The sequence below is a fragment of the Lepidothrix coronata genome, unplaced genomic scaffold (genome assembly GCF_001604755.1).
Source record: "Lepidothrix coronata isolate B3197 unplaced genomic scaffold, Lepidothrix_coronata-1.0 Scaffold159, whole genome shotgun sequence".
NCBI classification, from domain to species: Eukaryota; Metazoa; Chordata; class Aves; order Passeriformes; family Pipridae; genus Lepidothrix; species Lepidothrix coronata.
The window spans coordinates 1,099,119-1,115,562 of NW_016690339.1; the positions used below are offsets into that span (position 1 = coordinate 1,099,119).

The 16,444-nt window shown below is 36.0% G+C and overlaps 1 protein-coding gene across 1 annotated transcript in view; it reads right to left on the reverse strand.

Annotated features, from left to right (window-relative positions):
* The window catches only part of ARID2 (AT-rich interaction domain 2), a 103,025-nt gene that overhangs the window by 45,696 nt on the left and 40,885 nt on the right, over window positions 1-16,444 (reverse strand). The window contains exon 4 of the mRNA XM_017829182.1: window positions 156-289. Within this exon, the coding sequence (XP_017684671.1) occupies window positions 156-289 (134 nt within the window). The remainder of the gene's footprint in view (window positions 1-155; window positions 290-16,444) is intronic.

Genomic DNA, 16,444 nt, shown 5'->3' on the forward strand with positions numbered 1-16,444 from the left:
TGACAGTTTTAATAATATTCTAAATTTATCTATACGCTACTTCTGTAGCTTGTTGAAATATATATATACACACACGCACATATACATATATATCTACATATGTATATATGCACACACACGTTAAAGAAACAGCACTTTTACCATCAAATATTTACCTGACACACTGTGTTGCTGGTAGTTATAAGAAGTTGGAATTGCACCAATAGGAAGTTGTGGCTTTGGATTGCCTGGTTGTACCTCATCATCCTCCTCTCCAAAATGATGGACTTTTTCATACTTTTCTAGATATCTGGAATAAAATTATAAAAAAAAAGTGTTTCGTATATATACAGTACGAGTAAATCCTTCACCCCAAGAGCTGAACTGCCAAAGGAAACCAACTGTAGAAACAGGGAATTTACTGGAAAAAATAGTCAAAGTGGTAAAAAACAGAATCTGAGTCAGACTGACAACACGTGACACAGAAAATGTAGATATGTGGAAATACTGATTTAGATATTAAATATTTCTTCACATTTTTCAATGGCACCTAGATAAATTGCAACCTATTGAGCCTGCTTGTGACTAAGTCCATTTCTCCCAAAATCAGCTTCTGCTTTTGCTACCCAAGATAACTCTGCAGATGAAAGAATCATAAAATCTACTCTGTATAGGTTTAGCAAAACATATACTGGGGTCAAGTCCAGAAAAATATTTATTTCTTTTTATCTTGCCTAAGGAGAAACCGTATACCAAGCCCTAACAACTACACAAGAATAACAGAATTCAGTGATACCAAGGGCAGCAATTCAAGATAGAAGCTGTGAGTCATGGCTGCAGCTAATAACTACTGGAAATCCCTCTGAATCCCTTAGGGAAAAAAATGCTGATATACTGTACAAAGAATGGACTGCAAGCACAGAAGTTATGTTCAGCAAATGTAAACAGTCAACCAGCTTGGTAAATTAAATATCTCAGTGAACAGTTATTTTGGCATTAAAAACTATACCTTTCAGAACTTTGTACCATAAAGTCAATTTAAAAGGCTCACTGTAGCCTTAATTTCACACTGATTCGTAGTTGCAAAACCGTTCATGAAATTAAGTCAAGATCAGAGCTGCCTAAACTTACAAAGTTTAACTGTGCTGAAAAATGACAATACCAAGTCAATGAAATAAAAATAATGTACTACTTTAAAACATTTATCTTTCTCTTTGTATATGCTAAAAATATTTAATATATGAGGAGAAAACAAGCTTTTGACATACTTTTTGTCTGTAGACACTCATGTTAACTCATGGTGAATGAGAAAGATTTTAAGAAAACAGTATTTCCACTGACCTCTGAGGAATACTCCACATGCATTAAATCAGTAATTATTTCATGAAGTGAGACATTAATGACATAACCATACCTTTAAAATGTTAGCAAATACAACTGATTCATGTCTGACTAAGGTTTAGGATATTCAAAGGACTACATATGTTATTGTTATGTGAACCACTGCCATAGTGCCCTTCTTATTACGTAAACTCTTGAGTGAGTTAAGTAGTCAGCAAAAATCTTCTCTGCACAATCATTTGCTTCTAGGGATTTTAAAAAATACATTTAAATATGGTTGGGTTTTATTTTTAAACTGAAAAATCTCATTTACATGAGTCAGGTTCCAATTTAAAATATGTCGAAAAAGTAAAACCCTGTAAAATTGTTTTTAATTTATTTAAAGTCAAGCCTGTCCTAAAATCTAAACCCTAATTTTGATCTTCCACTACATTTCCTTACCCTTTTAGCCTACTTCCTTCCTCTAGCTTACATCTTATATCCAAAAATTAAAAGCAAATACAATCTGTAGCTTCTATACAGCAAAAGGTGATTCTCAGCATATAATCAAAGGCACTACTCTAAAGGGGAAAATTAAAAATAAAATAGCACACCTCCCTGGTAATATTTTTTTTGTTGTATTCAAAAGGTCATTTAGAGAGTCTGACTTAAGTATTATGTAACTATTTTATTAATTTATTTCCTCTTCCATTTTTTTCAGAGAAGTACCACCATAGATTTATTCTACCTTATTATTTGCTTTCAGCTATTCAAGCTCTATTTAAAAGGAAAAAAAAATAATTTCCTTCCAATATCAATTAACTGTTAAGCATTCCATAAATGAACATTACATCACTGGATATGGTAATCACATACACACACAAAAAGATTAGATGTGACGAATTCCATTTTCCATATTATCATTTATTTCAGAACTTAACATTTCAGAATAACTTACAAAAAACCCACAACAAAATAAGTAAGAGCTTTTAATACAAATCTGTATGTGTTATACATACACACTCTGGAGAGTATATCAGAGCTCAATTCAGAACCATGCTCAAACTCTACATGGGAGATTAATATTAAATATAGTAAGGGATTAAGCAATTTAAAAGTAGTGAAGAGAGAAATACACACACTGTGGAATATAACTGATAAAAATATTTTTAAAAGCATGAAACTATAGTAGCATAGCCAAACATTCAAGTCTACATTTAAAACATGAATGCCTGGTAAATAATTTACTATGCAATCTTATGTGTCCCATGACTCCATCCTAAAGTGTATCTGGACTGGTTTCTCAAAATAACCGTGCAGATACTCGAATACAGCTACACAAACAAGGTTTCCCGGACAAAACACTCATCTCTGATTGTGAAAGCTAGAAATCCATGGTTTTAAATAACTTAGAAAATATTTTATTCTTTCACTGACAGAAGCATTTATTTAGGGCTCATTGTTCTGAACTATGTACAGCTATATGCTGGCCAGTATCTCTCCCCTACTCTGATCCTTCTGAGTGCAGAAAATACTGTAGTGACTATCAACTGAAAAAATACAGTGGCTTATGTATTCTGCCAGGCTGAACTCCCACCTGTATGCATGTGTGATCAGTATTTTAAGATAAATTTAACAGCAGCCTCTAAAATCTTGAAAGAGAACACACTTGTGTGTGTTCAGGATCCTGAACTATATGTGTGAGTAAGTAGCATGTACAGATGTAGTATGTAGGACCACAATACTTCTGATTTACCCTGGTGCAAAATGAACTATGGGAACAACTAAAATACATTCAGTTAAACTCTGCTCACTGCAAAAGTCCCATCTTCCAACCAGCATTTGTCTGTTGGTTTTCAAACAGTTCAATAAATTACTGAATCTGTCATCACAGTCATCATGGTTTACGTGAGTTTGTACTAATTGAGGTGACCAATGATGAAATGATGATTTCACAAAACTAGTCTAACTTCTAATACCAGTGAAAAAAGAAACCTAAACCCCTGAAACTATTCTTTCCCACACACGCACAAACACATTCTTCGTTTTGTACTCCTATGAGATCCCCAAAAGTTGCTGAAATTGAGGAAAAGACACATTAAGAAAAAGATAAGCCTTCAAAGTCCTAAACCAGATTAATCAAATCTGTAATCTAATCGATTTTAACAGTTTGTGTGTTTATGGCCAAGATCTAAAGGACTACCTTAGAGGCAGCCTGACCTTCCCTCCTTCTGACTGTCCAGTCACTCACTCTTCAGAAAGCTCATTTCACAAACTAAGAGGATTCTACAACAGCTTTGCAGTGATTTTTCAAATGGGGTCAGATGAATACTAGAGCTGATGCAGGGGAAAAGCAGGTGTACACAGCTGAGGATAGTGCATGTACCATTTCTACACTGCTGTAGCTTGTCTAATGGGACTTCAGAAGTGCCAGGGCTAGAGCTAATTTTCTCATACTGGTCTGATTCAAAGCTTAAGCAGCACAAAACACTTCCATTATTGAAAATAAGATTTCATAAAAACATTTAATGAGATGAAGTAAAAATGCCTATACAGAAACATATGATACTCGAAAACATAGGTTGCAAATTATTCTGGACTTGTCCATTCTACCAAGACTGAGCAGCTATTTAAGCATTAAAATAAAAAAATAAAAGGCAATATACACCATAAAACAATCCATGCTGTTCCGTACCTTAAAATGCAAATACTTAACCTTATGCTTTTTATTAAAGCCATGGCCCAGCAGAGCTGAACAACATGAATATCCTAGATATACTCCTCTGTTAATACCTACTTTATTAAAATGTGTTAAAACAGTTCTGCCACACACAGAAAATCCGAAAGTTCAAAAATCTGTTTTCCTTTTTCTGCTCTGAAAAACATTTGCAAACTAAAACAGTGTTGACAATTGTCACACAGTACTCACTAATTTCTTATTAAGCATTTCATAGGAAACTAGGATTCAAATTAACCTTCAGTGCTGATTTAGTTTTTCCCTATGCCAAAACAAGGACTTCCCTAAACTCTGAGCTCTTTTTGTTGCTATTCAATTTACTGAGGTTCCGCCTCTTCAAACAACAATCCTCTTTTCCTATCTCACCCCAAACTATCAAGTTTGCTAAGGAAAAAACCCACAAACAAAACAAAATAAGCCCTCAACAATCCCAAAGCATAATTTACAAATGCTAAACCCTGTCTTCTCCACCCCAAGAAAAACACAACCCCAGAACAAAACCAAATGACAGAAATACCTTCCCCACCTCTAACGCAACATTTTGTTACCTTTAAGATACTGCTACAAGAGACGGAGGACGTTTCACTATTTCTCAATCCACTGAGTTTAGCAGCACTGTAATACTGAATTTCAACCATAATACCCAGACCATAATAGACTCGTCAGTATGATTCCTTATGCTACATAAGTACCAACTGTTTACAGATAGCTCTACAGACCTCAATCCTCCAAACCCCTGTTTCGTTTCCAACAGAGAAAATGCATGACCTGGAATTTTAGCATAGAGAAGGAGCTTCACAAATTAGCTTGTACAGGAGCTTTACTAGTTTTACTAAATTCTGATCTACCAGTCTGGCAAACAGCTACTATGCAAACAGCAGAACAGTTCAGCATAAACACAGGTCTTGCTTTAAATATACAAGAAATTTAAAAATAACAAATAGGACTTTTCTACTACTGAAAAACAGTTGCGCAAATGCTCATACATCAAAATGACTTACAAAAGGCTAATCTCATGTTTCAAAACAACTCAGATCTGTAGTTACAGGCTAGAAACATATACTTTGAACACAGAAAAAGGTTTTTAGGAATTCAAAATGCTTCCTTAATTTCGCAAAGTCACAGGTGGTATACATCAATGACGCAGATCTCTGTCCTCTAATCTTCTCTTTTAATTTCAGTGCCAACTGAACAACTAGGTCCCAACAGAGAAAGATACAGTTAATCTGCACAAAAAAAGAATTAAAGCAACTAACTAAATGAGGAACCAGAATGAAATTACTAATGAAGCAAGCTGTGTACATGGTATATGGAAGTTTCAAAGATGTCTTTAAAAAAAGCCCACTTAAGTACTATGCTGAAGCCTTGGTGGAAATGGAGTAACGAGGAAAACTGCCCTCTGTACACATGTAGAAAGGTGCTCCACACTGTTAGCATGTCATCCTGAACTGGTGTTATCCAGTGCACACATGATGCAAAATATTCAAGAAACTGAAATGAATGAAACTCAGTAGCAATTTACAGCCACTCCTGGCCTTTCAACTTGGATTACGCCTCTGATCCCAGAGACTTAACTTAAAATAAACAAAATAAATAAATAAATGGAACAATAAATAAATTTAAAAAACCCACACACCCCCCAAACAGAAACACCACTACCACCACTCCCCAAAACTAACGAAACTCACACAAATCTGGTTACTAGCTAGAATTAAATTATATGCAAAGTACTGCAAAATTGGAAAATATACAGGCAACCACAGACAGACATGTGCAGGCTGGCTCTTTTTCAAGGGAAAGTGATTTCAATGCTTTCTGAAAACTTGGTTACTTTAAGGATCTCTCGATTTGGAAATCAAAAGATCATATACCTTTGAAAATCAAATTAACATATTACCCATTCTGTTCCTCTGACAGAACTTCAATAAGTCACTTTGTTCTATTCAAGTCTGCGAGAAAGTTCTATGAAGATGAATAATATTTTTGCCCATGAAAAATACTTATTTAAGTAGCAAGACAGCCAAGTTATTTCCAGGCTTGTTTTCAGACATTTGGGAAAAAATGCTAATAAAATGAAGTCTACACTAAGTACATCTAGGGGCATGTAAAATTACTATCAACAGTAGCCCTGAATGGGCTTAGAGTATACCACAAACTGTTTTATGTAACAGTATAAAACATCTGGCTCATTTGGGTATTTTGGCTCCCTATACCAGGACACCATAAACTTAACAAATATGTACTAAGCCAGTGCCTGGCAAAACAGTGCAGACATCAACCATCACAGTCCAACTATCGGTTCCCTCATCTTTGTATTCAGCTGAAAAACAAGCAGGTGTCATTTCTACCACAGCTCTCCACCTCACCTTTCTTGAAACTGTCTTTCTGGCAGCATTACCAGTAGGGACTAACAACATGACCTTGCACCAGTTCTGTTAGCCTGAACACCTGCTACAATGTGAGACAGATACGCTCTTCCTGCTCATTCCCTTGCATTCCCTCTCCCTCTTTGCAATCCTATTAACATTCTAGATAGTCATGAGACAAAATCCCTATTGTAATAAGGATTTTGCACTATTGAATATTCCAGTTTGTGCCACCTTAAGTGAGAATCGTTGCATATGGCCCCCTCTTTGCCCCTAATTCAACCTGACTCTTTCCCTGATCTCAAGGACTAAGGAACTCATGACAACTCAGGAACTTGCGATGCCAATTGAAAGCTGCAACCTTTTTAAAAGATAACATCTTTATCAGACAATCCATTACAGTCCTATATCTGAATCTGTGCCTGGTACAGTTACTTGAAAAATCTGATCCATTTATGAAGCATAAGAGCAGGCAGCATTTTAATCCCTGAGAAGGCTGTTTCTCAGCAGGGCCAAAGCACTTAATACTTGACTCTGCTGTTGCTGCTGGTGCACACAGTGGAGACTGGTGCCACACTGCAATGAAACTCCTGCTTAGAACTTCACGAAGCTGCACCTGCAGCTTCCCCAAGCAACGTCCAACTTCTTTACTCATCTCATAGATGTTCACTTATTAAAACCCTGTCCCAACAGTTATCCTAAATAGTTTCTGGAAATGCCAGTACATCAATCCACTCCAAGGCTCTGCTCAAACTTTTAGCGTACACCAACAAACTGCCTCAAACTTGATTTCACGACTTGAGGGTTTTCCCAGTGTCATCAGCAATCTTTTCAGGGCTTTTTTTCCCCCTGGCCCTCAGGGCACCACAAATTCCAATACAACAGTTACATACAATTGTCAGAACTGATATTTGCAGTTGAATCCTTCAAAAACAATGTTTGTGTTTTCCATATTCACCTTGTCTAACTCAGAAACTGCCTATCTCACATAAGGCTTCCAATGAAACACTCCACATGTGACACTCAGAATTATTTGTTTGACTTCTGCTTTATTGTGACCACCTAATAGGACAGGCTGCCAAATCAAGACTCTTAATGCTGTACTTGGCCAGCGAGCCAGATCAGTACGAAACTCCCACAGTTGTGCTTTTCAAGCACGAGAGTTCCACGACGTGCACCCAGAGTATTGTTGTGCCAGCCTGAGCTGGCCTGCTTGGAATCAGCTGCCATGCAGGCCCATCAGACCATATACACCAAACCAGGGATTCCACCATCCAGCCTCCACCCTGACAACATTTTGTCACACTTTAGGAAAATTGTGAGCAAACTCAGAAGGCCCTGTGCAGAGTAAACTCAGTCCAAGCCCTTTTAACATATCCACATACAAGCTACAATTGCACTCACTGGAATTCAAATGGGTTAACATTTTGTAACACAGATTATGTGGGGCTACATGATAGACGGTCCAATCTGCAGTTTGCTTGAAATTCAGTAAAAATATTCTTATCCTACCCAAAAAGCCTTTGCAAACAGGGAAAAATCAAATACATGCCTTCATTAAATTATGAATCTTTGTCAAGGCAAGATATATTATTTATTTTCAGAAGAAGTCTAAAATTTATGAGTATCAGCAATCCTGCAAGTTTCACTTTGTTAGACGTTACAAGAAGAAAGAGACGCAAAATCAGTCTAAGGTCACTGAAAGTACTTTCTTAATATCTATAGGAACACCAAGAGGAAAGAAATGAAGATAATATTTTATGCTTTCATACTAATGGTGCTCCAGCTTAGAAAGGAAATAATAAAAGACATATGCCAGCCAACTAAAGTGCTTATGCTGGAGCACAACTTCAAAAGACTGAGGTGGCTGGGGTTGATGTTGATGACATCAGCCTCTGAAGAAACTGCACTACAAGGAACTCGAACAGATTCAGGATAAATAAACTGCTATATAAACTTGTATTCATTTATTTTTTAAATTTCATTTAAACTGAATCCACTTGTGATCCACAGCTGTGGATTCAGAGTTATATTACAGGACTAACTCCTCTACTGCCTTCTCACTACTTGCCAAAACCAGCATCACCTCTTACTGCTTCAGTAGCTGTTTCATCAGACCAAATAGGCTTCACATCCATGAATATCTGAGCTATACCATTATTACCAGTACTAATTCTCCAGAATAAATCTGGGAATTAACTTTGCAACAAAGGCAATTCCCAGATGCATTCCTCTTACTAATACAGTCATTCTGCTGCCATTTAGGATGACATCAAGTCTGAAGTGTAACTGCAGTCTGACTTCCTCTCTTCAAGCAAAACATCAGAACACACCATATTTGCTACTTTCTCCATAACATTCTCACAAATTCTTGAAAAAACCCCAAAGTTACTCTATATTAAGAAATAATCTGCAGTACCACCTAGATTTCCCTACAATGCCTGAACACAAGAGTATCTGAATGGCAAAGAAGCACTAATACAAACAGTACCACAAGTTAGGAACGGCTGTAGGCACGTGCAGGAAATCATAACTAAGCATTGTGTGGTTTGTCCATAGCAAGTCACAACAACATACTACCACCCACACCAGACAATTAATTTCAGATCGCCACCGAAACCCCAAATACCACCACCTTAGGAAAGCCTCTACAACAATTTTAAGTATTTCTGTATCCACTGCAAAGCTGGTAGCAATACAAATGAATGTCTCTGCACAGTAAGACATATTGTGATACAGTAATAGTAATACTTCGAACTAAATACAGCTTCTGACATAGCATTAGTTATACACAGTCTTGTAAAACAGAGTCTGCACAGAACACAAAAGTTGCGTTCAGTGAACACTGTTTAGGTGACCAAGACAGGTAAATACTAAAATAAAAAACAATTGTTTATGTGCATTCTTTCACAAACATAACCTAGGACTAGATGATGTTTTGACAGTATTTATCTAATAAGTGTATTTAACATGGAAATATTTTAAAATATGTATATATATATATATATAAAATACATATTTACTGCAAAGATACCATTCCTACACAATGGTAATTTCAAGCACATTTTAAAGCTGGGACTTCCATTAAAATAGTGGCTCACCTTTTGTCAAATATCAAAGCTAGAAATCTATTAGTTACTCACAAGATTAGAAAAAAGCAAAAGCACACAAAACATACTATAGTCTTTGAACACCACAGATAAACAACCAAGTGTTCCAGAAGTATTTCCTGAGACAAGCAACTACAAATACAAAGACATTTTAATGCAAATACACAGGTACACATTTAATGTATATTGCATACAAAGTTGTGTAACTTTCAGAAGGGTAAACATGAGTAGCTGTTAAACTGGCTGACTATATAAAGCTATGTAACCTACAAACATACCATTAACTATATGCATTATAAACAAGTATAGCTTCATTTGCCCATCACATCTCTTGTCTATTATTTAACTATTCTGAAATTTAAATCAGATAAAGATTTTTGCCCCCTTTTTTTTTTGTGTTCAGGTAGCACAGAAGAAAGTGGAGAAAGAAACAACGCTTGTTAGAGCATCACGACATTCTATCAGAGCACAGAATGAAGAGCTGTTCTCACTGAAATTTTTTATGGCAATTCAGTCTTAGTTTTTTTCCCCAAACTCAGGATGCAAAGTGGCCTTCTAGTACATAAATTTAAGGAAGTGATTCCCTATTTTTTTTAGTTCACAGTTCCACTACCAAATGTAGATAGAGAGGGCTGATATTTTTTGCATAAGAACGGTTTTCTTTTGAACTTTCAGAGACTTCATTACAGTTTTCAGAGAAACTTGACAGGGGGGTTTTGCATGCAAGAAGCAAATTCTTTAATTTTCTGCCTGCTAACCACTACACAAAAAAGTTATTTACACAACAATAATGCCCTGAAAAGGACTTTTCCCACCAATAACTCCCAGTTCTTTGAGTTTCTCTCAAACCATTATAAATAACACAGATCTCTACACTATCACAGACGGTAATAGTCACTTACCTTGCCTTGGCTCTGTAGAATAAATTTATCCTATAAAGGCATAATCTAGCAAATAGCAGAACATGTGAATGGCTGTACATCACATACAATTGCACACTTACTCAAAACACATTGCTAAACTGGAATCTGTTTCATCTGCAAAGACTTACGTACTTCTTTTCAACTGCAAATACTTATCTTGTGTGTTTGTGAAATTTAGGAACATGACACATTTTTCAGACTGCAGTAGTAAGACAAAAATGCTCTTGGAACTTAAAATATTAAAAATTTGTAGCACCTCATATTTGTGTATTTCCTTATAACTATGCCAACAGAAATGTTGCTTATGGATGTTATTCAAACAATCTTAACACAAAACATGTCAGCTGTTTCTAGAATGAGACTTGAAAGTCCAGACTACACACAGTCAAAGTACTATCTTAATTATTGGAAAATGGCCCTTTCTCCCCAGTCTATTTATTAATCCATACTCTTTGTTACATTCTGGCAGTGCTGTGACAAGAAGGGCCCATAGGTTCACACAGCAAGACTGGTAACTAGAAGGGTATTATACAAGAGAACAGTAATTGTAGATTTAATTCTCATGAAAAGAGCAGCCTAGGAATGGCTTTTCTATATTTTGGCAATTGCTCTAGCCACCATGGTATTCCACAATATTTCTTTCAGTCTTCTTCAACAGTTCCTAGAAAACACATAATAAAAAAACAGAATTTACTGATTTCTAATGCTTTTAGAAGTTTCTTAAATTTACTGAATCTGCAAGTCTTTATTAAAAATATATTGCCATGCCATTTTTTCACCTCATGTAACTATCTGTAATTTCATCATTACTTTCTGCACAATTTTAACAACTGTGCTTTTCTGCCTTCGTCTTAGCAATCAGTCTTTTCCTGCAATTAAATCTGTTTATAATCTGCTAGTCTGTATTCCACACTCTGACCACATAACTAAAGTAAATGTACTAGTTTAAACGTCCTTATTTATGCAGTAAATCAAACAAAACCATGAAAATTAATTAATTCTTGAACACTTTACCAGATGGATCAAATATTAATGAAAAAAGTAAGAATGGAATAAAAAAAATCTGATTAAGAGAATCCTGCTGGGATTCTGCATACTAGGAACATTAATTCTTGAAGCTTTAAGTGGAGAGGAAAAAGCTGCCTTGGGAGCAAGTACTTTCTTTATCTCGAAATGTTACCAGAAATCAGTTTGCAAGAAGGAATGCAATCTGATCTTCATAAAAGCACTCAAAAATATCTGTATGCTTTAAATAAACACAAACCTATTCAGACTGAAACTAAAATAATAATGACTAATTTTACATTTTTTTCATCACCTAACAATATGCAGTTATACAGCTTAAAGGATCCCAGTGCATTCGGAGAATGTAGCTAAGTACAAATTTAGAGACGATGATAAAGAGGTAACATATCGATTTAGCTGTCTAGAGTTGTAAAGGCTACACATCTATACCAGTAAAATGAACAGAGCTGTAAGTATTCCCGTGCATGGAAATGAACTGCCTGTGCAACTAAACTGTTAGAAAAGCACCCAAAACAACTTCTGTCCAGGCCAATTTGCATTCTTTCAGGCAATTTAAAGGCACCGTTCAGAAGCTATCCTTTGTAAGAGGACCATTCCCAGAAGTAAATTTGGATATAGTTACCCTGTTTTGGGGCTAGGAATATGGACATGACCCATGTTGTGTCAATTAGCCTCAGGCACACTTAATTCACTCATATAGATATAACCAGAGAAACACTGAATGTTACACAGATGGCCTCTGTCTTAACACTAATTCTGATAAACCATGAGGAAAAGCGGAACAACAGATGAAGTGTCACTCTGTCGGAAAGGATTTTAAAATTACCAGAAACATAATAATCATGAAGCATTTTCTTTTTGCTTTTTATAACTGTAATGTAAAGCCATCAGAACATATACAAAGATAGAAGAAAGAGAACAAACAAGCACGATGAATATAGATAAAGCCCAAAGATCAGATTTCCTGTTGGGAAATACCCATCTCAGGCATTGAAGATAATCACTGCAAATTGCTTTAGAGGCAAAAGGAAGAGAATTTTTGAATATTAGAAGGAAAAAAATAAACCAGCAACTCTACTTTTATCTAACAAATTACTCGGTGAGAATGCTGTTGTGAAATACATAATAAAACTATTCAAACTCTAAGCTTACATAGTATCTGACATACAGATACTAAAAATGTGTTGAGCATACCTGGAAGAGAAATTACATTCTTCTATAGGAAGGTTACAAAACCCACCCCAGTATCAATAGTATTCAAGTATTAAGTATCATAAAATGTCTGGAGTGTATACAGTCCCTGCTTGTGGTCTGTGGTTTAGAGGAGATAAAACCTGATCCTCTACTGTGCACTGACCAGCCTTTTCAAATCCTGCATAAACCTAGTAAAGCTTATTGTATTGCCAGTTATTTTGAATGGAAAGAATTTGTGGGAAGACAAGTGCTCTGCAATTAACATACTGTGTATCTCTTCAAGAGGCAAACAATAGGGACTTCTAAGAATGAAAAAAGTTCATTATGGAAAGCAACAAAGTCTCACCATATCTGTATTAAGCAATCCATAAGAAAGTAAATAAACATTTTCCTAGATAATCATCCAGATGTTTTTTTTCTTACCTCAGGGCCTTCTGTACCGTGCATAAATTCTGAATAGTTCTAAAGGCTGTCATCAGGTTGGACAGGACTTTGAGCAACTTGATCTAGTGAAATATGTCCCTGATCATGGCAAGGGGGCAGGGTGTGTGTGTGTGTGTGTGTGTGTATGTGTATGTGTGTGTGTATGAGTGCGTGCCACAGACTGTTTATCTTCAAACTCAAACCATTCTATGATTCTGTATTATTCCAGCACATAATGACTGGATTTGTTACTTACACTTTCTTCACCCTTTCATTTGGCTTCTTGTATAATATCTGGTTAAAACAACCAGGTTTTTGAAAACCTAGCTACTGATTTACAACCGCATACTTCCACAGAAAAATACACATTTCCTAAGTTTCCAGCTAAGACCAGCATATGGTGCTGGTCTGTTTCTTTAAGTACTCAGTATTGTGACACCAGGCTACCTCAGTGTCACATAAGCTCTGAACACATTTTAAGATTCTTATTCTTCTTCAAGCCAGTGAAATCTTCTAACACGACACAGAGCTCACTTCTACAAAAGAGCAAACCTTCTCAGAAATAAATTTCAAACAAAAAATTAAAAATAAATCTTCACTATTTTCTATTCACATGTAACAGCCTTGATTTGCAACAGCTGCAGAAAAGAGTAAATCCTTAAGTAGCATAAAAAGCACTAAGTGAGCGGTAACATCCAACCCCCTGGGAAGACCATGACAGAAGGAACAAACCACATGCAACACCTTTGAGAACTACCTTAAGGTGATCATAGCTTACTGTGATGATGGCACTACTACTAGAATTCAAACCGAATAAAAATGGAAGTCCTTTGGGATTCTTTTCAAGAAAACTTACTAAGACACCTCTTAAATACTCAACCTTTTAAAGTCTCTGTCTACTGCTATGAGAAGCTTTAAACCTGTCCAGCAACAGAAGAAATTATGGGGGCTAAAACTGCTTTTCCTCCTATGTTCTTTTCTCCCCCCTTCTAAGAACCTCTCTCTTCACATATACCCTTCTATTAAGTAACATTCAATTCCACTGAAACCACCCCATTTTTCATTTATTTTTCTCTCTTTGAAAAAGAGCTTCAGTAGAAGAACCCACAGTAGTAGATATTTTAAGCAGCTGCAGTACAGCGTGGCCACTGTTCTTGTCATTTTCAGAGTGATATGAACGCTTACACTCAGATCAGCTCAAGTCTTCCTCATTTCTAGCCCCTGAAATTCAGAAAACTTACATGTGAAAAAATTTTATAGTTCTGTCTGTTTGAAGACTCAGGAATACAAAATGTGAGTTACATTTTTAATTCCTGTAATAAAAATCAAGTTCTGAAGGAACTGATTTAGTTTCCCTTCTGTTCCAAGGGTTAAAGACAGTGTCTGTGTGGGTAAAAATACAATACTTCAATTTGAAAATGCACAGGAATTGTGATCAAATCAATACAGGTATTTTAGTTTTTCATTTAATCAAATTAAGAAAATTAAAACTTGGTTTTCCTTTTATAATTATGTAGAAAAAAAAGAAGGAGATGTGGTCAGATTTTCAGATCTTCAAAGGTCTGTATGGCCCCAAACAAGTAGATATTACTTAGCATCTCTCTGCATCATTAAATGCCTTTGAAAATAAATACTCTGACAATGAGAAACAATCCATAACTTCATCAACTACACTGCATACTTATCTAACTTAATAAATTAATTTTTAAGTCAGAACATGTTTAGATAAAACTTTTTAATATATCCAGTATATTTAAGGTACTTTTTATTTAATCCAGAAATTCTAATTTCTATCCAAATACAGTTTGATCGAAAACTTGAATAGAAGTTAGCAAATTTTCTAGTAAATAAGAAATGCCTTCAATATTTGCTAAAATAAAACACTGTCTCTATCATTAAAAAAATAAAATAGTAGAAGTGTGGTTATTGCACCACCTAGCTGCTCAGAGAACTATGCTGATATACTCTATCCTTCCCACTGGAAAAAAAAAAGCCACATTCAGGAATACAATTGGTACAGAAACTATTGGAGCAATTGCAGAAGGCACTAGCCTTTCCTGGAAATGAGCCTACTCAAACCTCTGCCAAGTAAATCCATTTCTGCTTCAGGGAAAAAATCAGTCAGGTTACTTCAATCACTTGTTTCAACTATTTAACTCTGCTGACATTGCCTTCAGAAGAACAGGAAATGCTCCCAATAAACTACTCATCCCCTTCTGCCACAACAGTTCTGAGTCCAGCCAAAGTCTACAACAAACATCTGAGAGCAGTGAAGTTTTAAAGTGTTAAATACCATTTTAAGAAGTTATCTAACACTTGAAATAAACTGGCTGATGTTGTACTATCATCAACATATTTACAAAAGATTCCTCAAGTTAGCAGGCTGTAGAGGGAGCAGTACCTGCCAGCTGATGAGGGACAAGGGTCAGTCAGGGCAGACTGAACTGCTGATGTCAGATCCCAAAGCAGTTTAAAAGTCGTTTTTCTTAACAGTCTCAAAACCACGTCTTACACAAGCTGTACTGCATTAAGCTTGACCAATATCAATATGGAATAGAGCCCATATCCAGTTCTCTCATCACTTGTGCAAGCTGCCCTCTGTCTTCACCACCAAATATGCAACTCAGTTTGTTTGGTAGTTTTTGGAGGTTGGTTTGGTTTGGTTTTGCTGGTTTCTTTTTAAACCGACCAAAGGCTCTAATTCATGCACCAAATACTCTGAACATTTATTCTGGGTAGCTTCCTTTGGGAAAGATACGGAATGTATTATTAAATATATTTTAAAGTTTCAAGCTCCTGGGAGCAGGGGCATAGCAGATGAACTACAAGGAACTTATGCAAGATAGACAAGGAACTAGCTACACGTTGGAGCAGAGAGTTTTTACCACACGTGGATGATCTACAAACAACATGCTGCGGCTACTACTGGGAAGAGACTGCTTTTAAAAATTAAATAAAAGTACCTTCAGAACTGCATGTATAAAGTTACATCTTATCAACATAATCTCACCAGTATTTTGTCATGCTATAGAAGAACACAAAAAGAATTTGAAAAGAGGAAAAAGAAATCGAAGAAAGGGATTTAAAACTGCAAAAAGCAGTGAGATACTGTGGAAGGAGGATCCTGATTTAGGAGGTAAAACAAAGACTGGGAGAACTCTATACTCTAATGCACTAGACTTATTAATGGCCAGTCTTCGCGAGCGAAGATTTGGGAAAGGTCATTAACCCTTCGAGCCTGCGCAGTGGATTTTTTAGGTGAGACCCAGCGTGCGCTGATGTAGTTAACTGGAAGGAAAAATGACATACACAGAGGATCTCTGTTCTCTCTTTTTTATTTTATTTGTGTGTGTGTGTGTGTGTGTG